This window comes from Prionailurus viverrinus, chromosome X, assembly GCF_022837055.1.
Source record: "Prionailurus viverrinus isolate Anna chromosome X, UM_Priviv_1.0, whole genome shotgun sequence".
Lineage (NCBI taxonomy): Eukaryota > Metazoa > Chordata > Mammalia > Carnivora > Felidae > Prionailurus > Prionailurus viverrinus.
In genome coordinates, this window is record NC_062579.1 from 24,724,166 (window position 1) to 24,749,472 (window position 25,307).

The 25,307-nt window shown below is 34.6% G+C and overlaps 1 protein-coding gene across 13 annotated transcripts in view; it reads right to left on the reverse strand.

Annotated features, from left to right (window-relative positions):
* Nucleotides 1-25,307, reverse strand: part of DMD (dystrophin) — a 2,022,811-nt gene that overhangs the window by 1,162,701 nt on the left and 834,803 nt on the right. For all 13 annotated transcript variants that reach the window (XM_047843142.1, XM_047843144.1, XM_047843153.1 and 10 more), the window contains 4 exons: nt 22,461-22,583; nt 19,956-20,093; nt 17,041-17,193; nt 15,990-16,172 (listed from right to left, as the gene is read on the reverse strand). In XM_047843142.1, coding sequence (XP_047699098.1) covers nt 15,990-16,172; nt 17,041-17,193; nt 19,956-20,093; nt 22,461-22,583 — 597 coding nt within the window. The remainder of the gene's footprint in view (nt 1-15,989; nt 16,173-17,040; nt 17,194-19,955; nt 20,094-22,460; nt 22,584-25,307) is intronic.

Consider the following 25,307-nt stretch of genomic DNA (forward strand, 5'->3'; position numbering starts at 1 on the left):
CTTTCCTGATTCTTGGCTGTGTTCCACGTAATTCATAACGATGTCCTTCTGACCTGTGAATGAATGAGTTGCTGTGTGTATATAGAAACTATTATGCTTAATGTTATTTTCTAAAAGAATATACTTTGCCAAGTTATAAATAACTTTCTAAAATATGATAATCACCGAACAAAACCATTTTTTTCCTCACCAAAGATTATGCTCAATTCTTTCAGAGGGTTTTGTGAGTTTAATGACACCTTGGGCTTAATGTGCTCCACGTTACAATCAAGATAGTTTTTTTTCCGAAATAGCTTGTTCTCTGTCAATGTTCCAGAAAATAATTACCATTGTATTTTCCCAAGGTAAGAATTCCAATATAAAACTGAACTGTTCTGCCTAGCGCATCTTCAAGTTTTAACTCTAAGAAACTATACCAAATTCACATGATCAGTTTTAAATTAGTTTTAGATCATACGTTTTAAAAAGATAATTAACTGAGCTCTTAACAGGGCTCCTATTTCTTAAAACTCTGTGTAAAAGAATGTACAAAATGAAGTGTTTCGCCAAATTAAAAACAAACCATATTAATTTTTCACTCCTCACAACTTTTCAGAATGCTGATTTGCTGACTTTTTGTATGCAAACTTTTTAAAATATAAACATTAACTAAAATGATGAATGTAAAAGCAATGTGTAAATCAAAAAGTATTTGTCATAGCCATTGATTTGAAAATGAAGAATATAGGAAAACACGCATATCAATGTAAGTGCAGGACATTTTCCCAATTTGGAAACTTCATGTTTTCAATTTTCAATTTTGATAAAGCACAAAAAAAGGTAACACTTCTGTGTTAAAGCAACTAACTCATTTTATTTTTTAGGAGTCCAAACAGGACAACTAAATGATGCTATTATTGAGTCTGTATATCTCTAAAACAAGCAAAAGAAGAATTTAAATCCAAAGGATAAAGATATTTACAAATGAGCAAATGCTGTTCTGGTACATTTATTTTATGTCAAGTGTAATATATTCATAATAGACAGATGTTGTGATACCCTAATTCCATCCTTTTCCCATATTTGTTCTTATTTGTTTTTCACATGTGACAAAAGAAATTTCAGAAACTTATTCTGGGGGATAATGCTTGTTTGGAGAGTATTTATCGCCTGGAAGGCCATAAAAATGAAAGGTAATCATGAATCTTGGAGCTTTCCTTTCTCATTCTTGAAATTTCAAGCAACCAACATAGATACTTGGCAGGAATGGTACCCCTTCATGTGAATAAGTTTCTCCAAATGGATGGTTCCTAGACTGTATTTCAGAGGTCAATAAAATACTACCCAAAATGTCAGGAAACCTCACAAACTTCCAGACTTTATTTAACTTCTAGTAAAGGACATTGTAATGACATTTAAAAAAAAGACAAAAAATAAAGATGAAAGAAAGGCTATTTTAGTGCTTCCTCCAACCCACCAACAACTGTAGACAGCCAAACTTTCCAAACAAAGGACAATTCTTGTATAAATTTAGCTCTATGAAAAGCTCAACACATCTGCTCTTATTTTTTCGCCTTTCCTAAGGACCAGTGAAAACTTTCAGATAATGGTACACTGGCACTGGGGCACCAATGTTCTAAGAATACAGGGCAAATAACTGAACTGTAGGAAATTCTACAGGAAGATCCATTCTTCCATTTATTCAACACATTTTTCTGGAATGCGTATCTATCTAAGAGGCTGTGGTAGAATCTATTTATATTAAAAATACTAGTTAACGAGATAGACGAGGTCTCTGCCCTCATGGATCCTACATTCCAACAGTAGAAGACAAATTACAAACAAATAAACAAATAAACATCACATTTCCAGATCATGCTAAGTGCTATAAGGAAAACAATCTGGCCAGTGGTGCACGATGGAGGAGGTGAAGATGATGTTGTGGACTATATTGGACAGGATGTTGAAGGATATATTTGCTTTACATCCTGCAAGATGAGCGGACATCAGGAGGCAAAGATCCAGAAAGTACCAAGAAAAGGAGACCACAGTTGCAAAGACTATGAAATGGAAGACATTTTTGCCAGTTTGAAGAAGAGGAGGCCATTGTGGCAGTACATTAAAGAGGTTGTTTTTCACTAAGGAAGCTAATATAGCAAAGACTCTAGATGTCTCAAAGTTGTTTCCCATGTAGGAAATACTCATGTGTATCTATCATCTATCTATTAGGTCAAGAAGCTAGAGTGTTCATGATATTAATCTATTGCTTCATGTGTGTCTGTGGCTAGGTACTAATCACAGTACAGGATCTGAATTTTGTAGAGATGAAAAGGTAGTTATAAACATTATAGATTACTGTATTTGTTAAACAACACATTTATTTATAACTTGCCACCCACACATTCCTAACTGTTATGAAAAACGATTTGCATAGATCTCCTGGAAATTCTCCCAATTGACTTCTCTTGGACATCAAAGGATGGATTTCTCTTGGATTTCTTATGCATTGCTATTTAGCTAAACAGCTAAGAATGCCTTTAAGTTATGAAGTAATGTAAACATTGTAAATCTGTACAGATATGAACTCCTGGTTTTCATTTTATCCACACACCTTTAATCCAAGGATTACTCACCGCTAAATAAATATAGCTTTCCTCTCCTTTACATGAATTAAAATAGCAATTTAAGTTTTTAAAATTCACTCATGATTGTAGCATATGGTGTTAAATCTGAGAATGCAATCCACCTGAACTTTCAATTAATTCTTTACTAGACAGCTGCCTATTACTTATTGAGTACGACACTCAGAAGATTAAACAAATAAAAGGGGAAATTTTATGCAATTTTTAAAAGAAAATTATGTTGCATAATGAAGTCTCTGTGATTAAACACATTTGTATTGTTTAAAATAAAATGACATTTGAATTACAATTTAAGATTTCAAAGCCATTGGCTCTTGAAAGAGGGCAGAAGAAATATCAGATCATCTGGCAAACTTGAAGGCATTGTATCTGTTTATTTGATGAAAATCAAACTTGGGAAAGCTATGCACTTGAATTAATTTTATTCATCTGTTCTAAGAATATGTTCCATACAATGAGAGTCTTAAGTAATCACTGAAGAATCAGAATGATTCACAGATGGTGTAAGTGATTTAATTATTTTTAACCAGTTGTTTCGGGCATGCTCAGAAGGATATTGCCAACCCCACTGCAGAAGCCATCTGAGCTCCCTTCCAGCTGGTGTTCCATATTTTGAAAGCAAATTTAGATTGGAGAAAATTACACTTTTTATTGTTATGTTGCAAACGGAGGTCAAATTGCTGTGTATAAATTCTCCTACTTTTTTTTCCTCTTCATTGTATGAGTTATATTTATCAAATATCACGTCTTTTGTATGATTGCCATGGATTCGCCAATGTTATTTTATGTTTTGTGTTGTCTGGCACATAGGAGGCACTAGATAAATGTTTATTAAATGAAAGAGATGCCAATTCACTGTGTCCAAAATAAAACTTGAGTTTTCTTTACAGACTCCCAGTAAGTGTATGGAATTCTGATTTCACTGCACCCTTATAATTATTAGGAGGTTCTCATTAAAAACAAATAAAAAAGGAAAGAAACCAATATAAGGAAACAATACCTCTCTATCCAAGAGACAATACAAACTTCTCTGTTAACATAATAATTTAAACTATACCCTGATGTTGAAATCCTTGCCCTTAATTTTATGGGAACTCAGGCAAGGTGATTAACAAATTTTGGTCTGTTTAGGTTGTTTTTAAGGATTAGAGATACTCTGAAAAATCTAGTGTGGTGTACCTATAGGATGCGAGATAACTGTGTTATCTCTCAAAAAGATCACTGATATTCACACTGATTTTCCATTAGACCAACAAAAGATAAATTTTGCTTAATGTCCTTATTCACAATGAGAAATAGTAAATGGTTATAAAACAGTTCTACCAAATGTAATCATTTTTCAACTATTGTCATTCCAAGGAAGAGAATATTTATTTTAGTGAAACAAGTTACTCTGATGCCATAAATGAGTTATATTTATCCTAAATTTACTGCTAAAATCAGAGAATAACACTGTGTATATCAATAATGCATCAGATTCGATTTTGTGTTTATATCTAATATTTATGAAAAATATATTATTAATACATTTACCATCAATATTTCCTGAATATTGTGATAAATATCCACTTGATCGCTAAATTTGATACAGTATATTACTGAAAGAAAGGCAACTTTGTTTATTTACATATTTGACACCAAAATAAATTGTGACTGTAGTTGTTTAACTTTAATTCAAAAGATGAACATACAGAATTACGTACCTAATATGTCCATAACCTAACTATAAAAAACTGCGTATGAATAAAAGCACATTTATGTTAATATTTCTAACTTATTGTGCTATTTAGACCCAGTCACTTAAGGTAATGTTTCTGAGGTAACATGTTATACGAACCTTATTTATAAAACGGTGACTTTATTTAAACTCAGAAAAATACTAAATGGAAATGACATCTTACCTTATATACAGTAAGGGCTGTGAAATGGAAAGTTTCAGGAAAACCAAAGTCTTGTGTTAATATAGAAATTTTGGGCAATTCAATTAATGTTCTTAAGCCCCAGTATCCAGTTTGGATTATTCATTTATTTCAATAGTTTCTGTATTTATTTTTTCTCTCTGCACGTCAGAAACTTTATACTGTATTTTTTTGTGATAATGGTTACTTTAAAATTATGAACGTGCACAAAAAACTTCTGTCTAGGCTCTGAGCATTAAGAAGATCTTAGAATGATTTTACTCATTCATTCATTCCAGAAATATATATCATGCACCTATTACTTGCTAATCATTGTTTTTTGTTCTGAGGATAAAGCAGTGGGAAAAAAGAAAATTCCTACATTTTTGGAGCTTCCACTCTAGGGAGAAAGATAGATAATAAGATGAAGAAAGGAAATACGTAAATGTTTCCCGGTAGTGCGTTTTATGTACAAAAATAAATAGGGAAGGGTTTGAGCAAGCGTATGTGTTTCACTGAGGACAACACTTTCAAGTAAGAACTTGAAGGCGAAGGTGGAGGGGTCTGCAAAGATATCTGGGGGATGAGTATTCTAAGTGTGAGGGATGCAATGCAAAGGGGGCATGCCAGACATGTTCCAGCAAGAGCGAAAAGGCCAATGTAGGCAGAACAGAGTGAACGGGAGATAAAAAGTGTCACAAGGTAAGACCTGAGAGGTAATAAGGAGCAAGGTCATATATCCCTCGAAATCAATGTAAGGATTTTGGATTTCACTTGAAAAGAGACGGGAATACACTGGAACATTCTGAGCATATACACGCACCAGATCTTTTTAGACGACGTGTGTGTTGAGTGCGTTGAGAGTAAGTAAAGGAAAACAAAGCTAGATATTTACTTGAAACTTTGAAATGACAGTGTCGCCACTATAGCTCAGGGGAGAACAGTCTGGTTATAAAAATGTGGTGGGTTGTGAGGTTATACTTGACATTGTTTTGAGACTGGATGAAAACAGCAAAGCAGGAAATATCAATAGAAAAGGGAAAATGTCCAAGGACTGAGCACTGAGGCATTTCAACTGTAGAGAAGGAGGTACCACCCACAGAGGCTGACAAAGAACATCTAGAAAAGTAGGAGGTGAACAAGGGGAAGAACTCCAAGCAATCTCCCTCTCTACTTTAATGTCACTGATGTCCAGTGTTCATTCTGAGTTTTGATACATTATCAAACAATTTTAAGTATAGTAAATGTTTCTTTAGTTTCTCCGTTTGTTTAGTCTTTTCTTTGCTCATCATTCTTTGCATCTCAAATCTTCCATCTGGTATCATTTACCTTCGGATTAAAAAACAGCCCTGAGGAGCAACAAACATGCCTTGGATTATTATCTAGGCTTCACAAATGTTTGCAGAACTTATATGTACTAACACAGAAAAAGATGATATAATGTTTAGTGAAAGTTCGGGATATAAAATTATTTTAACCCAACTTGAAAGTATTTTGATTGATAATTGAATAGTGGTGATCCTGGCTAATTCTAAAACAAACAAAACAAAACAAAACCCAACAACCCTGAGGACCCCACAGTGAGAATGGCCTACTGGTAAACTTGCTCAATTTTTGGCTGGAATGATCTTTATTTCACTATTATTTAAACAGGGGGGAGGTTTCTAGAAGTATACAATTCTAGATTCATAGATGGTTTTTCTTTCATTATTTTTGAAGACATTATCCTACCACCTTCTGGCATTTTCATTGCTTGAAAATCTGCTGTCATTTATACATGTCATTACTTTCTAGGTAATCTGTCTCTTCAGCTGTGTTGAAAATTCTCTTTATTTCTAGAACTTATAAGGTTTACTATGAGGATAGATGGGTGTATTCTTTTTTATTTTTCTTCCTTGAGGTTTGCTTGATTTCCAACCTGATCATGAAGACTTTCAATAATTTTGGATATTCATAAGCAATTGTCGCTTCACATATTGGCTTTTATCCATTCTCTCCATTCTTGCCAGGTATATTTGACTTTCTTACCCCCTTTCTTGTAATTCTTTTTCATGTTTCTCTATTTTGACCTCTATGCATTTGAGGGCATTTATTTGATCTATCTTCCAATTTTCTAATTCCCTGTTCTATTTCATCTAATTCTTGTCAACTGCATTATTAAGCTATTACATTGTTCATTTGCTGGAAGCTCTATTCCATTCCTTTCAAAACGTCCTGATCATTATTTATTACTGTCTCTTGCCCCTAATTCCTACTTTTGATGCAAACTATTACTATTTAAAAATATTTAAATTACTATTTAAAAATATTTAACACGTTTATTTTGCATTCTGTATCTCATTAATTCATTATCTTTGTCTTTGGGAGTTGTATTCTGCTGTTTGTTTCCTTGTGTGAAGTTGGCTCTTCGTTTTTCAGGATACCTAGCAGTGTGGACTCTGGACACCAACCTTTGCGCATACGATCTTTCAAGCCAGTGACCATAATAAAAAATATTTTGGAACTCCTTCAACATTTTTGGTGGTTCATTATTTCCCTTAATTCTGTTAGAAAACAAGTTACTAAATTTATCCTGAGGCTCAAATATCTAGTCTACATTGCATGGATGAGAGATGCAGAATATAATCCTACGTCTCTTTGCCCCAAGTATAAACATTACAACAAAATAACAGTTCTCCTAACATAGGTAGAACCTATTTTATAAATAGTGGCCTTGTCTTGGGGTGCCTGAGCAGCTCAGTTGGTTTTGAGTCCGACTCCGGCTCAAGTCATGATCTCGCAGTTCATGAGTTTGAGCCCTGCCCCACATCAGACTATGTGCTGACAGCTCAGAGCCCGGAGCCTGCTTCGGATTGTGTGTCTCCCTCTCTCTCTTTTCCTTTCCCTTTTGCGCGCGCTCTCTCCCTCTCTGATTAAAAGAAAATAGTGGCCTTGTCTTGATTTTGCAATGTTAATCCAACAGAAATTTGGAGATTTTTAAAATTATCAGAACCTTCAATTAAACAAGTCACTTGTGTTGACATACATATGCGTTCTGTTCTTTTCAAGGTATTTACATATTCTCTATGCTTTGACACACCTATTTTAATTCATCTTGGTGGGGACACCAATGTATTTATTCAGTTTGTGGGCTCATGTGTTTCTTAAGTTCTGTGAAATTTTTGGTTGTTGTCCCTTAAATATTGTCTCTCCTGTATCCTTTTGGTCCTCTCCTTTTGCAATTAGTCATAAAGCTTCTAATTCTGTTCTCAGTTTGGCTTATTTTCCGTATTTTTTATCTTTACATGGTATGTTCTGATCGCTGTACCATAATGACTTTCTAATTTTCTCTTCATATTTGTTGAATTATGTGTTGAACACATATAATTAGTTTTTTATTTCAATGACTAATTTTTGGTTTCTACATGTTTTAGTTGATGTGTGACCATCATAGATACCTGTGTAATTTTCTGTGGTACAATGGTTTTATAAATTATGGTTATTTTATTCCTTGCTTACTTCAACATATTTACTTTAGAATATGTTATGGTTTTCTATTAAGTTCATGAAGTACTAAATCTCTTGACCATGATGTTAGATGACTGTAAGTGACCATGCATTTATTTCTTCATATGGGTTATAATATTTTGCTGTGAACGAATATTCGGTCTTTGTGTGTCTGTGGGACTCTGAAAAGAATGATTTTACTGCATGATTCTGTGACAAGACTCTGCAGATTTCACGAATATTGGGACCAATTTTGTGCAAGTTTCTCAGTTTAGGAATATAGAGGCTTATAGTTAGTATATAAATTCAGACCTCCCACACTCAGTTTTAATTATCAAAGATCTTTCTTCTCTAGCCAGAATCCCTGGCAGATTAATTGGCTTGTGGATAGGATTTATCTATTTCCCCTCTACATGTCGAATAAAGACCTTGAAGTTTCTATGTTTAGACAGGGTTTTCATCTACATCTCTATACTAGATGTTGTATAAGGACGTGTGCAAAAGGTCTTTGAAACTTTCTCCTAACCAGTGGACCCACAATCCAGATTCACCATCATATGAGATAATGTGCTTATTGATGGCAAAGTGAGGGAAGAAGTTTCCATTTGATATTTTGAGCTCAGCTATGTCTTGAAAACGTTTTAAAAATTATATTTTATTCAGAATTTCCTTACATTTGAAAAGAGGGGTCAAGGAGTTAGTCAGTCTGGCATCTTCCTGGAAGGTGATTCTAGCTAAACATATTCTATTTACCAAACAATGATTAAATTGATTCTATTCCCTAACTGGAGACTAGAGAAAATTACTACAGAAATGGCAGTAACTATTATGATCACAATCTAGGAGACAAAGGATCTTGACTTATTTGATTTCTTTCTGAACTCTTGTGATACGTTACCACAGAACTGAAGCTGAGAGGGGGAAACTTTATAAGCAGCTACCTCCTGGTTCATTTCCCTTAGCAACAATTATTAGGTTTTTATATTCACAAGTCTGTTTACTAAAGAACATTCTGTCTCTAAGAAAATTATTTATGTTCCCAAATTCTCCAAGGATGTTGCATTAGCAGCTGACAATCTTTGTTGTTATTTCAAGGCAAAGAAAAAAATATCTATGTGGCAATTATGCAAAGAGGATGTTTCCTCCTTAGTCTGAAAATTAATTGGTTGTCATTATGTGATAGGAGCAAATATACCAAAAAATGAGTAATGGAATATCAAATCTAGGTTCAGACGTTGTTTTACATGCAGTGATGACAGCTCTGTGGTTACTTTCCTCGTGAAGCAATGTTTTATTTTAAGAAAATCCAAAGTAACAAAATCATGCTAGTACAGTGAAGCTTTTCCCAATTTTTTTTCCTGAAGAACACTAGTCCTTCACAACCACTCGCGCAGGAATCCTATCATAAAACCGAAATGAAATTTCCCCTTTTGTACTGCAACTATCCAGATGTGAAAGTCTGTAGAATCTATTCCCCTTGTAGAAATTCATAATCACATTTGCATATCAAAAGCCCTGCCAACTTCTGGAGTAAGGGAACTTTGCTTAATTCAGTGTTTCTCAAACTTATTGAGACGCTAGATATTTTTCTTTGTTTTGGATGACTTCCACCATATTTCAGGAAGCACTGAGTTCAAGTGTGGTACCTTCTACTTTTTACACATGTCCTTCGATAAATGTAATTAACTTCATTTACATTTTTTGACTGTAAAATGACAATGAAAATAATACTCAAGAGGCGTTATTCATGGAAACAGACTAGATATATGTGAAAGCTGTTGATAAAGGTAAAGTTCGATTCAACTTCAAACAATTTTTAAGTTAGCGGAGGAATGCTCACATTAGGAAAGTGCTGTCGTCTTACAAAATTATCACATATGGACTAATTTATATAATATATTTCTTTGGCACTTAAAGTAAATCTACTAAAAATTAATTTTCTATCAATTCTTCAAGAACTTGTATATTTTAGAAATGTGTACTTCTAACATTATTAACATATCTTACTGCAATTTACTCTGATAAACTAAAAGCTATCCTTCACAATATAGTAATTCCCTTTTCTTCTAGAGAATCCTAATAGAAATTAATACTTATACGAAGTATTAAAATATCTTTAAAATACCAAAAAAAAAACCCTATTAAGTATTACCTGTCCAGATTATACATCAACACTCTACGAAATGCTTATTTGTCACTAAATGGAAGGATGTCTACGCTACAGCACCCTCATAAGAGTCTAGATGAAAAATAGCCCATGAAGAAACAATGCATATATAAAGGCCCTGAAATGGAAACGGTGTCGGTGGGTTTAAGTATGGAGAGAAATGTTGTGCCTCTGTGACAGAAAAATGGCAAAAAGGGAGATAAAGTTGGAATAATAGGGTAGGCAGGAATCAAATCGTATAGGATTTGAGCTCACAGGATTGCACTGAAAGCATAATGAGCAGCAGGGGCTTGATAGAATCTCACTCATGCTTTAGGAGCAGTCTGGCTTCACCAGAAAGATCATAGTGGAGGTGGGGAAAGGCTGGAAGCAAAGATTAGGGGCTGCTGAAGTAACTCAGATGAGAGATGATTATGCTGTAGACTAGGGTTTCCACAATGCAGATACTAAGGAGTGGTGTGATTAAAGCTGTATTGTGTGGGAAGAACCAAGAGAATTTGAAATGAATTACATGGGTAATACATGAGAAAAGACCAATTGTGCATAATGTCTTGGTTTTTGACGGAAGCGACAGGGTAATTTACCAGGGAGCTTGGTAGGAGCCAAATTACATAGAGGACACAACCAGTTAATTCTTCACTCGGTTATGTTTGACATATCTGTTAGGCACCCAAAAGAAGAAGGCGAATAAAGAGTTCTTAGATATAAAATGTTGATTATCAACATTATTTACTTGTTATTTGAAGCTACAGGATACTCAGGGCAAGTGGAATTGTTGTATTTAAGAAAAGGAACATTCATTTTCCAACTTTTGCTCAGACGTGTGCATTATTTTTGCTCCCATTCCTATGACAGGTCATGTATATACACCTATTCCAAAGGTTGACTATGTTTTTTGTTTCTGTTTTGTTTTTGTTTTTGCTTCCTAGAAACATGATAATTGACAGTAATTCGCACTGAAAACATTAGGCACAAACCTTATACTTGTTGTGACCTTCCAGAATGAGCCTTTTGTTTATTGTATTCTCCTGTAAATTGAGTTCAATCACTTCTACATTCTCCTAGCACTCCATGTTTTCCTTTGCTGTGCTTGCTACAATTTTAGTGGCTGAGTACAAGATTTAATGAAAAAAAATCCTTCTTTATATATAGTATTCTATACAGCTTTATATAGCTTGCTCTTTCTATCTGGCTTCATGCTCCTTTTTTATACTAGAACATTTAGTAATTCAGCAAGAATATATAGGTAATAGATTCTCACAGTTTTTGTTGATCTGAAAATACTTGTATGTCTGAAAATATTTTGTCTTCACTATTGAGTCACAGTTTACAGGACATGAAGATATTAGTCTATTGTCTTTTAATATCTATTGTTGATGAAAAGTCTACGGTCAATTTTGTCACCCCGTAGGTATTCTTTCTTTGGTCCTCAGTAGCTTTTATAATACCTTCCTCATCAATGATGTTCTGAGTTTCATTCACACCTAGTTAGGTGTGACTTGTTCGTACATACTCCAGACTGGCTGACCTTTATTCAACCTGAGGACCCAAGTAAAGTGAGATTTATTCAATTTTGTTAAATGTCAGTCATTTATATAAAATATTCTCTATTTCCCAGGCTCTCTACTTTTTCAGTCTGGAAATCTTTTCAGGCATATATTTGAGTTTTTTTTAATTCCATTCTCCGCATCTACCAGTATTTTCAGCAAAGCAAAATTATCCTCAGCACCGCTCAATCAATGCATTCATTTTTCTTCTCTAATGAATCCACTATTTAAAAAGTTCTATGGGTTATTATTTTAGTAATTATATTTTAATCTCTGGACCTGTTATTATTTCCAATCTTCCTTTTCCCTATGCAAAATTGTTTGCGTTTATTGTAGGAATTCCATTCCATTCTTTTTAAAAATATTTTTGAACATTAAAAAAATACAACACTTTAAAAAATTTAAACACTCATGTTTAAAAAATTTTTTGAGAGAGAGAGAGAGAGAGAGAGCACACAAGTGGGGGAGAAGGGCATAGGGAAAGAGAGAGAGAGAAGCTTAAACAGGTTCCATGCTCAGCACAGAGTCCAACGGAGGGCTCCATCCCACGATCCTGGGATCATGACCTGAGCTGAAATCAAGAGTAAGACGCTCAACCAACTGAACCACCCGGCACTCCATAAACACTTATTTTAATGTCCTTTCCTGATTGTTGTCTTATGTCTAATTTCCTCAGATGTGCATTCTTTTATTTTTTGGCATCTGTTAATATAATTTATGAAAAGAATTTTTTCTTAACCATTATAATTTTAGTCTGTGACCTAATTTTGCTTAGGAGTTCCACACCAGCCCTGGATTGTGGTGGTACTTTGTGCAATTTTTTGGCTGCATGATCTTGATCTCTGGGAGATTAACTTTCAAATGCTACAATTATGCTTAATAAAAATTACACATAAGTTTCCATTAAGAAATTTTCAAAGCCTTCGGTTTTTTTCTTACCTCTTTCTCTACCTTTCTGTAGAAGACAGGAATTTAGATAGGGTACTATGGACGTGTTTATGGGGAATTATGCCTTCATGGGGTACAATCACCAGCTTTGCATGAAATTTCCTGCAAATACTTTGTGACTCTACATAAAACTACCTGTTCAAGGATTATGGAATCTACTCTGTAACCTACATTGAACAAAATGTATCTATCTGTTGCTAATAACATTATAAATCTCTCTATATATATATTATATATATATTAAAAAAATTAAAAATCATGTCCCTCTTCCAGTATCAACTGAAAGAAGAAGAAAAAATTTTAAGCCACTGAGCCCTTATAATACAGCAGGTGTTTTACAAATACCGCCATATTTCATTATCACAAAAGTCCATATTCCCATGGCACAGATGAGAGAAATCAGGCTGAGAGATATTTACCCATGAGCATACAGTTAGCAGACAGAGTAACTGGGATACATATTCTGGGCGGTTCACCCCAGAAAGTGGCCTTTTTACTAGGCCACACAGGTGTTACGAAACATCCTACGGAGAAATTCCTTATGTTCAGTTTACAGTCATCGCTTGGTCTTCAATGAGCAGCCAGGTCTCAAGACAACAGGAAGCATATTAGAAATGTCTTCTATTCCTAACTAGGACTGGGGCTTCAACCTCCTGAATACTCGGATTCCTCCCAATCTGTTTTCCCTTCTCTACGGTCTCTCGGATTGTCCTGAGGACCATCATCTGATGACCCTTGGTACTCTGCTTTGGTCTACATGCCTGTCTGGCCCAGGGCTGCCTGATGGTTCCCTCAAAGTTCTAGGCCTTTCCTGAGCTTTATTATGACCATATGTAGCTCTGACATGGACATATTTCCTGAAGTGCACAAAGTGTGCACTGCTTAGTCCATTTTTGAGCCTTTATCTCTGAAATAAGGAAAATAAACTTCACATTTTAAACACAGCTCTCAACTGTTAGGCACTTTATAGTACCACCTGCAATCTTGAATTGCTACTCCTAAGATATGAAAGACTAACTGAAAAACACTGCATCAAACAAAGTCTAGAATTTACATCTAGAGAGAACAGAAAGAGACATTGGGGAGAATGAAAGATGAGAGCAAGAGAAAAAGAACCAGGGAGCAGTAAAGAAAAAATACTGAAGTTATGACTACCTGTGCAGGATTGGGGCCACTGTAGGATTATTCCAAACATAACTCCTGGTTAAGCTGTTCACTCGTGGCTAATCTCAAATGCCCTCAGTGTATGAAAATTGGGTAAGATGACTCTAACCAAGTTGCAGACATGTGAAATCAGTTTTTCGATATATATGAGTAATCAGTGGAATAAAAAGATACATCTTGGATCTCTCCCTCTCTATCACCTTTTAGTCCTAATTAAAATTCAAAGCCAAATATAACTGTAGTATTAAATTGATTAGTCTTCATACGTATTGTTATCGCTTCTGTGATCACAGAAAACCAGAGTTCACGTAAAAATATTTTCCCGTCCCAGGCACCTTGTGAATTTTGGATCTCTCAGATATAAAATCAAGAAGAAAGTTTAAGAGGAAATGTATCATAGCATTTTAGTATGATTTTAAAAACGTTATGCTGGTTCAAAAAAATCCTTACTTGATTTTACCAACCACCATTACGCTTTACAAATACGTGTTAAGAGTCCTTTTATGTATGAAGGCATAATGACATTTTCAGTGGGTGGTTTGTGGAGATTTTTGATCTTGTGTCTATTTAACTATAAAATGTTAATAACTTACCTGGACCAGGTTCTAAAAAAATTAATCCTGCATATATGATTTGTCAAGATATGGGAAAATTGGAATGGAGAAATTAGTTAGTAGTCAGATAAATCAAAGCAAGAGACTTGTCCCTGAATGATCTATTAAATTGCGAGAAAATATTTTACTTGAATTTTCTTTATGGTTGCCTTAATCTTTCAATTCATTTTGTATCCATACACACAGGCTTTCTGTTAGTGTAAGCTTCAGTGATTTATGACATATTATGTTCATAACATCTAACAGGAAGGATAATAGGCTGAAATGTGCAATCAGCTGGAATTGGACTTCAAGTATAATATAGTCGCAATATATTATATTACTTCTTCCAATTTCTCAGAATATTCAGTGGCTATTAAATCTTAGGGTACTGGGTTTCATCAAAGGCAGTGTATTCATGGATTTCTCTAATGTGTAAATACAATCAACAATAATATGCAGGGTATTTTCCCTTGGTTAAGAAGCAGCATTAACAAAATTGTACACTTATAAAATAAAGTTATGTCATCTAAGGCATATTTTTTAAATATGCCAAATTAAATGGAATCAACCCATAAGAAATTCCCAAAAAAGTCTCATCTGAAGGTTGAAACCAGCGAAATTGTCATTTACATAGGTCAAAAATGGAATATCTGTGGGTTTCATGTGATTCAACCCAACCGAATAATAAATCCTTATTTCCCAGACTTTGACACACTTGTCTTGTGAGGAGCATTATTTTTGCAAAATTACATAGCAGTAACCATTCCTCTTCACGTTATGGTATCTCAGAATCGGAACAAAAATATTTTTTGAAAAATCCTATGGTTTATACCTTATTACCAAAAAAAGAACTATGAAGACCAAGCTTATGATTATGAATTGCCTTTTTAAAAATAAAATCACAAACTTTCCATTCAGTTGTTTCAAAGAACAGTTGCTCCTTTTCCCTTTGGCTTGTAATATTTCAGTAGTCACAATATTTGATATTATCCAATCTGCTGTCAGTTATAAGCCACCTTATTAGGCAGCCAAGTCTAAAAAGCCTTTTAACCCATTAAGTAGCTAGGGCAGATACAAGGACTAAACTACTATTCTTGAAGTCAATGACATAAGATTCTTATGCAAGTTGATATAAGAAGATGGTTCACAAAAGATTTATTGTTTACTATGTATACATTAAGAAAGTAAAATTAGCATGGGATGGTCTCAGGAAAGCAATACATATTTTTGGATCAGACACTGAAATAAAGTAAATGTATGATCAATTGACAAATTCACATTGCCAATGTTATGAAAAAAATGATGTGGCAAAACAAATTAAGATGTAGTTTTCATTTTTGATAAAGGGGCGGTTTCCTCCGTGCTGTTAATTTCTTGTGTTTTTAATCTGAAAACTTAACCGCTAGTTGTTGCCGAAGCCCAAAGCGAGGGCAAGCTACTCACTTGCAGAATGCATATTAGAAGCCTGAAATTGCACCCAGGTTGTCTTTTCCTGTTAGTTGGCCTCTGTTATTAGAGTAGTAGTTGCAAACACATACGTGGGTTTGCCAGTAACAACTCACAATTTGTGCAAAGTTGAGTCTTCGAAACTGAGCAAATTTGCTCTCAATTTCCCGCCAGCGCTTGCTGAGCTGGATCTGAGTTGGCTCCACTGCCATTGCGGCCCCATCCTCAGACAAGCCCTCAGCTTGCCTACGCACTGCATTCAGCTCCTCTTTCTTCTTCTGCAATTCACGATCAATTTCCTATTGAGCAAAACCAATACAGGGCCCAGGGCAGTTAGCTAACCACATCAACCAACCTGCAAGCAGCACATACTTCTCTCAGAAATCTCCTAGGCTGTTGTCATTTTATTGTCATTTCCCGTAATTTACAAATATGGAAGCCATCACTGTCATCTTCACCCAAGAATCCAAATGGTATTTCAGTTATCCTTTGAATGCTCAGTTTTAGATATGCTCCCTAAGAAAATATTTAAATTGATCTAACAGTTTTCTTTCTTCTCAATTCCTCTAGTGTTTTGGGGGTTGACCCAAACTGAAGTGACTACTCATTACTGATTAGGGACCATCCACATAGAATATAATTTAGAGGGTGAGTGGCTATTTATTTTCTTTTTTAAAAGTTTTGAGGAACTCAACAGAGAATGAAGCAAAATAAAAAGTGTAAAATAATAACAGGAAAAAAAAACATCTTCAGACAATATGCAAATAAATCTATAGAGATTTGACACTGATGTGTGAAGATGCTCTGATGAAATGAATGTGCTAACATGAGAAAGAAGCCGTCCATATACCGATAAGTCATTTGTTCATCTGGAACAAAGATACACAGAGTCAATTACAATTTTACCAGGAAACATACGACATTTCTTAACTCATTTTACATTGTCTAAAAAATAAAACATTTTATTCATTCAACAGTAGGTCAATTGAAAAACACTTAATACAGTACATTTACTAAAACAACACACAATACGAAGAAATGCAGCAAATCAGAGAGCACGCTAAAAGAGGAAACAGCAACAATTTCAAATATCATCCACCCATGTTAAGGTAAAGAAATTAAACTGTAGCAATAAAATCTAGTATTGACATTCTAAAACAACATTACCTTTATTTTCCTTTCATCTCTGGGTTCAGGTAGGCTGGCTAATTTTTTTTCAATGTCATCCAAGCATTTCAGGAGATCATCAGCCTGCCTCTTGTACTGATACCACTGGTGAGAAATTTCTAGAGCCTTTTTTCTTCTTTGAGACCTCAAATCCTGTTCATGGTGCAGATATTATTACAATATCAATATATATGTATAGGACACTTCTGGCTGCAGTTATTTAAAAATACTGAATCCCTCATCTTCTTGTACAGCTTTACTTAAATTCACATTTAAATGCTAAATATACAAATAGATGATTAAATGAGGTATTCGTGTGGCAGGACCTACTAAGACAAAGCTAAGAAAACCGGACAACCCACATAAAGTATTTTCTCCTGGCATGTTCAAACTTGTTGAGAAATCTCATATTTAATTGAGTAAATGAGTCAACTATATATCATGTAGTCTATGTGAAACAGTTTAGTGTATGAATACAAATGATTTAACTAGATATTTGCGCCCATTTAATGAGTTTATATTTGACTTTTAAAACAGATAAAAAATCTAAAATTTAGATCTTCAGCCCCGGGTTCGTCAATAAAAGTTTAAGTTTACATAGCCAAGCAACTACATTCACGGTTTTAGAAACCCCTGCAAAAAGTTTCATAGGCTGTGAATATTTTGTGATTAGAAATATAAAATCATCTGAGTTATCATGTAAATTGTTTTGAACTTTCCCTCTCTCTATATATATAGATAGATAGAGAGAAGTGTGAAAGATATATCTGTGAGTGTACATGAAAATGACAACTATTACAAAAATGCTTTCTCTTTTGAGGCTTGCATGGCCAACTTTTTTTATTATATCAACTCATGTTCCAAATGCAAAATGATGAATTAGTTAAAAAAGAAAAGGGAAAGTGCATGGCTTCCAATCAACCAGATGAGATAAATAAGGGCAACTGCTTAATAAATCAACAAAGGGGGGAAATTAATCATCTTGTTCCTTACAAGCTCACCCAATGTCTTCCTCGATCAATAGAATTTGTTATAATGCCATTATATGGTAACACAAGGGAACATAAGAGCTCAGAATACAGCTTTCATTTCTTCAGAACACTAGCAATTAGGGTTTCATGTTCAGATTTAACTGGAGCAAAAGAAAATAATGAATATCAAAGAATTGCTGAAATATTCATTGCTTTGGAACGTTCTGACCTTCTTTGAAGTATTTCTTAAGGACTAGAACTGGAGCCCTTTGGAAGGATAATATAGTTACTGAATTTGATGGTGTAGAGTAGTTTGGCAGGTGAAATACATTTTCAAAACTGCTTTTAATATTTATTTGCAAGAGTGATCTAAATTTCGTTCTCCATTTGGTTTAAAACTGAGGATGTAAAATTTACTGCCGTTTACATTTTTAGTTGAATTTCTAAACCTCCTGTGGAGGTAATAAATGCCTGGGATGAGCCAGATGGAATGCTGCTTTTTTCAAAGGTACCAAGATACAGCCACGCGAACGAGAGCTGAGCCATGTCTTCTTCGTGACACGACTCAAATCTTGGCCAAGAGAAAGGGCTTGTGGTCATAAAATCTGAAACTCCTCTCATTCCCTAAGCACAAGGTGCTGTGTAATGTGTAAAGATATTTAGAGACATTATATAGATCTCTTTAGAGATATGCCAGATAACCATTAAACACTGCTGTTCAGTAGGACACGTATCATCATATGACCAGTGTAGATGCTTCTGAAAGCTTGGTCACAGTTGGAAGTGTGTGAATTACACAGCTTTCTGATTTTTCTGAGCACATTATGGCTTGCTCTTGCACTCCCTCAAGGAAGAGGCCTTTTCTATTTACTATATGTATCAGCAGTTACCTTCAGAACACCTGCTGGCCAATTAGACTTTCCTTGTGGATTCCTTGCAGGCACAATATTGTGTAATTACATTCTCAGCAGTGTTTATTTGGTTGTCTGACTATATGGGGAAAGGTTTTATGCTCTTATTTGCATAGTGAAAGCAGACTTCATCCACCTAGTAGGTGGATCTACCCACATAGCTACATAGCTCTATACGAGTGATTTACAATGAAAAGCTTGGCAATTAACAGTATTAGAAAATCAGCCATGCATGCCAATACGGAATATTGAAAAGCACATTAAAAAAATAAAAGGTTATTTCACAAAACTCTTCACATGTCCAGTCTCATGTCAAGAACTTCCTAATTATTATTATAGAAAAAAAAAACAACCCTATTCTCTCCTTTCTGCACAAAGCCATGTGAATCACATGGGGATTGAAGCTATCCCCTACCGCTGGTTAATATGAGAGGGCCAGTTTTTCTTCAAGGACATTAAGATTCTTTTTGAGGATTCCTATATAAATGAAATTAGACTCTGTAGATGCTTAGTCAGTTGCAAAGAGCGACTCTCTTAAAGGCAAAATGAAGTTAATTGAAAAAAAATTAAGTAGAATTCCAGGCCTTACTAAATGCATATTAGGTTACCAAAAGACTGGAACTACTTTAAGTAAAATCAGTAAACTATAGGAAACAGAAAACCTGAAAAAATATAAATTGGTTATTCTGGCAGTTAACCAGGTTTTGCAAGACAGACGTAAAAATGTCATAAAAAAAACTGTATTAGAAAATTAAATGTATAAACACTGTGACTGAAGCATGTTAATATTTTTCAATCACTACCCAGAAAAATCTAAGCAAAAAACCCACAAATTTTTAAGTAATACATCTTTCAAAATCAAAGACACCACTCAAAAATGTTAAATAAAGCGCACACACTGAAACAGGAAAAAACGTATCTCTGGGGACTAAGATTCTTAAGCAGATTTTATTGATGCACAATATAGTTTACCCTACATATGAAAGAAAAAAAAACCCACAGGCAAGGTATATTATAATTTTAGCTCTAATACCTTGAGAGCATTATGTTTTGTCTGTAACAGCTGCTGTTTTATCTTTATTTCCTCTCGCTTTCTCTCATCTGTGATTCTTTGTTGTAAGTTGTCTCCTCTTTGCAACAATTCTTTTACAGTACCCTCATTGTCTTCACTCTGATTAAAAACAACAAGTACAGTCTTCATTTTGGTTTTTAAAAAGCTGTACATCGTTAACAGAGATAATAAGACATGTTACTGAAACACACACAAAAAATTCCAATTTTAAACTTTCAGGACTATTATTCTAAGATATTGTGCTCATAGTTTTTTTTTTTCTTTTAAGTGGTTTACTGTAGCTCTTAAAAGGAGGAAGTTTCCTCCCATCTAGTTCAAAAGGACCACACTTGACCGGGGGCATGTGTAGGAAGATCAGGTTGTAACTTATTTCATCGTTTCACACAAGTCATCAAGTGGTTTTGATTTCTTAGGGCATATCTAGAAGTTAAACCAGTTTGGAGAACTGAACTAAACTTGTCATTTATAATATTAATCAGCCCATGCAGGAATATTGGATGTGGATGTGTGAGTGTGAGACGGCAACAATTTTTAAAATTTTACCACACTCACTCCTAAGTGAATGTGTTTTGTTTTAAATGTACACTTATTTCTACCTAATCATCTATTTTAAATAACCTATATGTCCAAATTTCTGACAAATATAAGGGCGTTAGTAAAAAATGATGTGCTAGATTGCTGTCAATATTGCAAATAATTTCTACAAATGTATCATTAATGTGTGTTGTTTTTAAAAACTCTAATCAAATAAGTATTACAATGTAGGTTAGGGAAATTATTTTTTAAATGTTCAGAATGCATTTAGTTTTTTAAACTCCAAGAATAATATTTTTATTTTATTTACTTTGAAATGAAATTATTTGAATAAGTGCCAGTTTAACAGGACAGCACATGTGACCAGGTGATTTTCCATCTGTGGTGTCCTATCTTTCTTTGAACTCAGTATATGAAAACTTTCTTTTGCAGAGGTTCACCTTGCATGGCCCTCAAGGTAGTCTGATGAGCTAAGATAACAAATATTAGACAATTTTTTTAAAAGTCACATGTATGTGTATTTGCGTGTAATCATTCATAGTACTCAGAGGTACCTATTTACATCTGCACCGCATATTTAAACCACTATACACAAATGAAGAATTATTTTTTCAGAGGAACATCATTTTTATCTGAGATGTGTCAGTTACTAGTTTGGCAAAATATAACATAGAGATACGTTTTTAATTTGTGAAAGACCTTCCTTATTTTAAAAAGTCTGCGACATTTCCTAAGGCTGAGGACAAAAACCAAAAAAACCAATAAGAAAAATCCCACTTCATTTCTTTCCCCATGCCAGGTGACGGCTATAGGGCAGAGTCTGTGAACAGCCCAAGAGGTAAGCAGTGTTCTTTTTCACCTCGGGACCCTTGGGTTTCTTCTTTGACATGAAGGAGAGGTAGGTGTAACTCAGCATCTTGGAAAACCTCTTCTTGACTTTCTTTCCATGAGCTGAGTTGGCAAGGCCACCAAACCCCATACATGGGGAGGACGGACTGATTTCGGGCAGCTCCAGGAACTCAGAATTGTTACCACTGAGAACTAAGATTAGTGGAAATAGTTTTCCTATTGCTTCCCATACCTACAATCTAAAATTTATATACTGCCTTGTAATGTCATTTTAAAGCATAGCTGAGAAGTTCCTAGCATTGATGTATGTCTGAGAAATCTCGAGCATGACATATGTAAAGGTTAAGAATGCCACATTGGTGATGGCTGTGGAAGAGGGAAAAGGAAATTGTGAAAAGGATGTGGAAGGAGAAATAAGTCAGGAAAAAGGGATGTGATGCAGAACTATTCAAGCCAGAGAGAAATGTAACAGATATTTTGAAATTAATCACGGTTGAAAGGAGAATGTTATGAGTTTGGGAAGAGCCCACATGGTTCTATTCCCTTACTCCCATGAAATAAGCAGCATGAATTCACACATATTTTAGACATCTAATGTACTATTTAATTGACTTTTTGGCAAAACTAGTTTGTAGTAAACTTTAGTAAATATTTTTTATATCGTTTGTAATACCTCTTCTCTGACACAAACATTAAATTACCAAAAATCATGACTGACACAAAACATCAGCCATCCTCAATGGCTGAGTTTCTTATTAAATGTCCAGTTAATCTTCTGATTTAACTCTTTTCCCCCCATTACATTCTGTCCTCTGAGTTTGAAAATTGCACAGGTCAAAACAAAACTGCTGAACTGTTTATTAGAATCTGCAAGTGCTCCTATGTGACCATACCATAGTAATTTGGCATTCATAATAAAGGTTCAACAAGAATACTTTGCATTTGTAATAAATCATTAGAATCACAAAATGGGCAAGGTATGCACTGAGAATCGAGTTGGAGACTTGAGTTATCTAATTTCTTTCCAACTATTTATTCATTTTCACTCCTAGTTCATTCACACTTTTATCACAACCAATTTACCATATCTTTATTGAAGTCTTCCTCTTTCAGATTCACCCCCTGCTGAATTTCAGCCTCCAGTGGTTCAAGCAATTTTTGTATATCTGAGTTAAACTGCTCCAATTCCTTCAAAGGAATGGAGGCCTAAAAAAAAAGATAGTGCTAATTTAAATCAAAATTACTTTTTATTAGAAACATAAACCCCAAAAATTACATTTGTTCAACCTCCTGTTGCTAAAATAATGACATGCATTATGTTTCCACATTATATTTTATGAAAGCTTTGAAATACAACTGGGAAAGTACCTGGGGATGCAAATAAAGGCAAACACGTAACATTATCAGAGCTCAACATACATGCAAGATAATGCAATTCGTTATTTTGTTTTTTCAACAAAGCCAATTTCCATATATTCGATTGAGCTAATTGTTAATATTCTAAAGTTGAATTTGATCTTATTTAAAATATTCTGATATAAATACCATTTGTGTAAATATGTCTTCTCAGAAATTTGCCTCATTCATCAAGTAACAGTAACCTCAGGTAGAAATGCAGAATTGTCTCCTTATCCTCAGAAAACTACACAGCCATCTGCCCCAATATTTTAAATGACATTTTTAGCATGGAAAATATGACAGGCACACTCTCATAAGACAAACAATGCCAGGAGCTTGCCTTAGGAATGCTTTCTTTGGTAGCACACACAAAAAAATTCAAATGAATGAACCCAGAACATTTCACATAAAAATCTGAATGTATGTTTTCCAACCTTACAAACATCACATTTTCTTTGAGTTTGAAATTCATAATGACCATAGTCTCAAAAAACTTGAAAACCTTTTTCTCTAAGGAAACCACTTGAAGAGTGATGAATAAAACTACATTGAAAATCAAATATATATTCAAAAGAGTAGGCAAGACTTAATTATCAAAGTTCCAACAGTTAAGAAAATATGCATTCTATTGATCTTTACCCTGTATTCAATTTCTTCGCAGTAACACACTAAGAAATTTTTTCTCCCTCGTAGCTTCTGAAAATTCACAGATGACATAGAGAAATCTTGTTTTCTTACAGAGCCAACCATTTCCCAACTTGTAAAACCAACTCAGGAACGACCCTCAGTGTCTTATGCCTGGATGACTGCATGTATCAAGTGTGGTCCCCATCTACTGCTCCCCATCACATTCCCAGCCATAGTCTTAATCTTTATTAAATGGCATCTCCTAGAGGACAACAAAGATTAAGTGTTCAAGGAAAAACCAAGTATCTAAAGGTATAGTTACTAATGAAGAAGTGAATAATCAAATGACGTTCACCAGAACACGGCTGCCACATACAACATGAGTATACAGTTATCTTCCGGGCACTTTTACACACACCAGAAAGGATTTATGGGCTCTTTTGAAAAGTGACTCATTTTCAATATTGCTTTTAAATCCTAATGAACATCCACAATGTGAAAAGTCATAAAAGGTTCCTGAACCGGTAGAGAACGATAGTATCGTACACATATTTAAGGGATGTTTCCATCTCTGTATTATCAACATACTTCTACGCTTTAAAAACATATTGCTCAAAGTGTGGTAAAAGCAAAAAAAAAAAAAAAAAGCTTTAGCATCAAGATGAAACAATCTTAATGTGATACTATTCTGTGTCACTGAATTGTTCGCATTTGCTAATTTTTAATTAGACCAACTTCATTGTTCTACATAATTTTGTGAAAATAAAATGATAGGTACTATTTACAATAACTTTTATTGAGTGCTTGGGTGTCAAAATAAAATGGGTCCATTTGCCGGCAGATTTATCTGTTCTACTTCTTTGTACGCTTCCTATCTAGCTCACTCTATCAACATATAATCCAATACAGAAGGTAATTTCAAAGGCTTCACATTCAGGTCTCTATGCCTCTTTCTCAATACTGCTTGACTAAATGCATTGTATTATCTTCCAAATTTAACTGTAACTTTCATAACACCTCCCAAATATTCATCTTTAGCTGGTGCTTCACTTCTGAATTTTAATACAGACTCTCCTAGAGCCAGCTGATACCTCACTTCAAGTTCAACATATCTAGAAAGGAGCTCATTATCTTTCCCCCAAGCTGCTTGCAACACCAACTTCCCTAGTTCTGTAAATAGAAGACTACTTTTCTCACTCATCCAAGCTTAAAATGTGAGTCATGTTATTTTTCAACACTTCACTCTAGTAAAATCATTGTGAACTCATTCACCATGATCTACTTGCTTTCTATTCCCAGAGACACCATATCTCCTAGTCCTCACACAGGAATTAAGGCAACAACCTCCTTATAGGGGTATAATCTCCTTCTCATGTCACCAGTTCCATCCTGTGCACTGCGATCAGGTCAGTATGCTACAAAAACACGGCTTTCATTAACCTATTTTTCTATTCAAAAAGTACAAGTAGAATAAAGCCTGAACTCCAACATTATCGTCATGGCTTCCCCTAACATTGTCCCAAGGACCTTTCTAGCCCTATTTAAGTGTTCCCAGTATCAACCTTTCTTACAAGCCTATTGGTGAACTCTGTGTATTACCCCCCACCTTGGCCTTTAGAATGTTTTTAATCTTTGGTGAAGAGCCTAAGCTCCTGAATGAGAACACCTAGACTGAATTGGGATGCCACCATTTAGTAGCTGGGGGATCTTGCACAAGTTATTTGTCCTCTTTGAGTCCAGTTACTCTATTGTAGCGTGAAGATAAGAAGAATATCTACCTTACAGGGGTGTTATGAGGAGCAAATAAATTAGAATGTTGTCTGAGATACAATAAATGCTCAGTTAATATTGGTTACTATTTTCTCCCTAAATCCTATGTATCCATATGACATATGATAAACACTC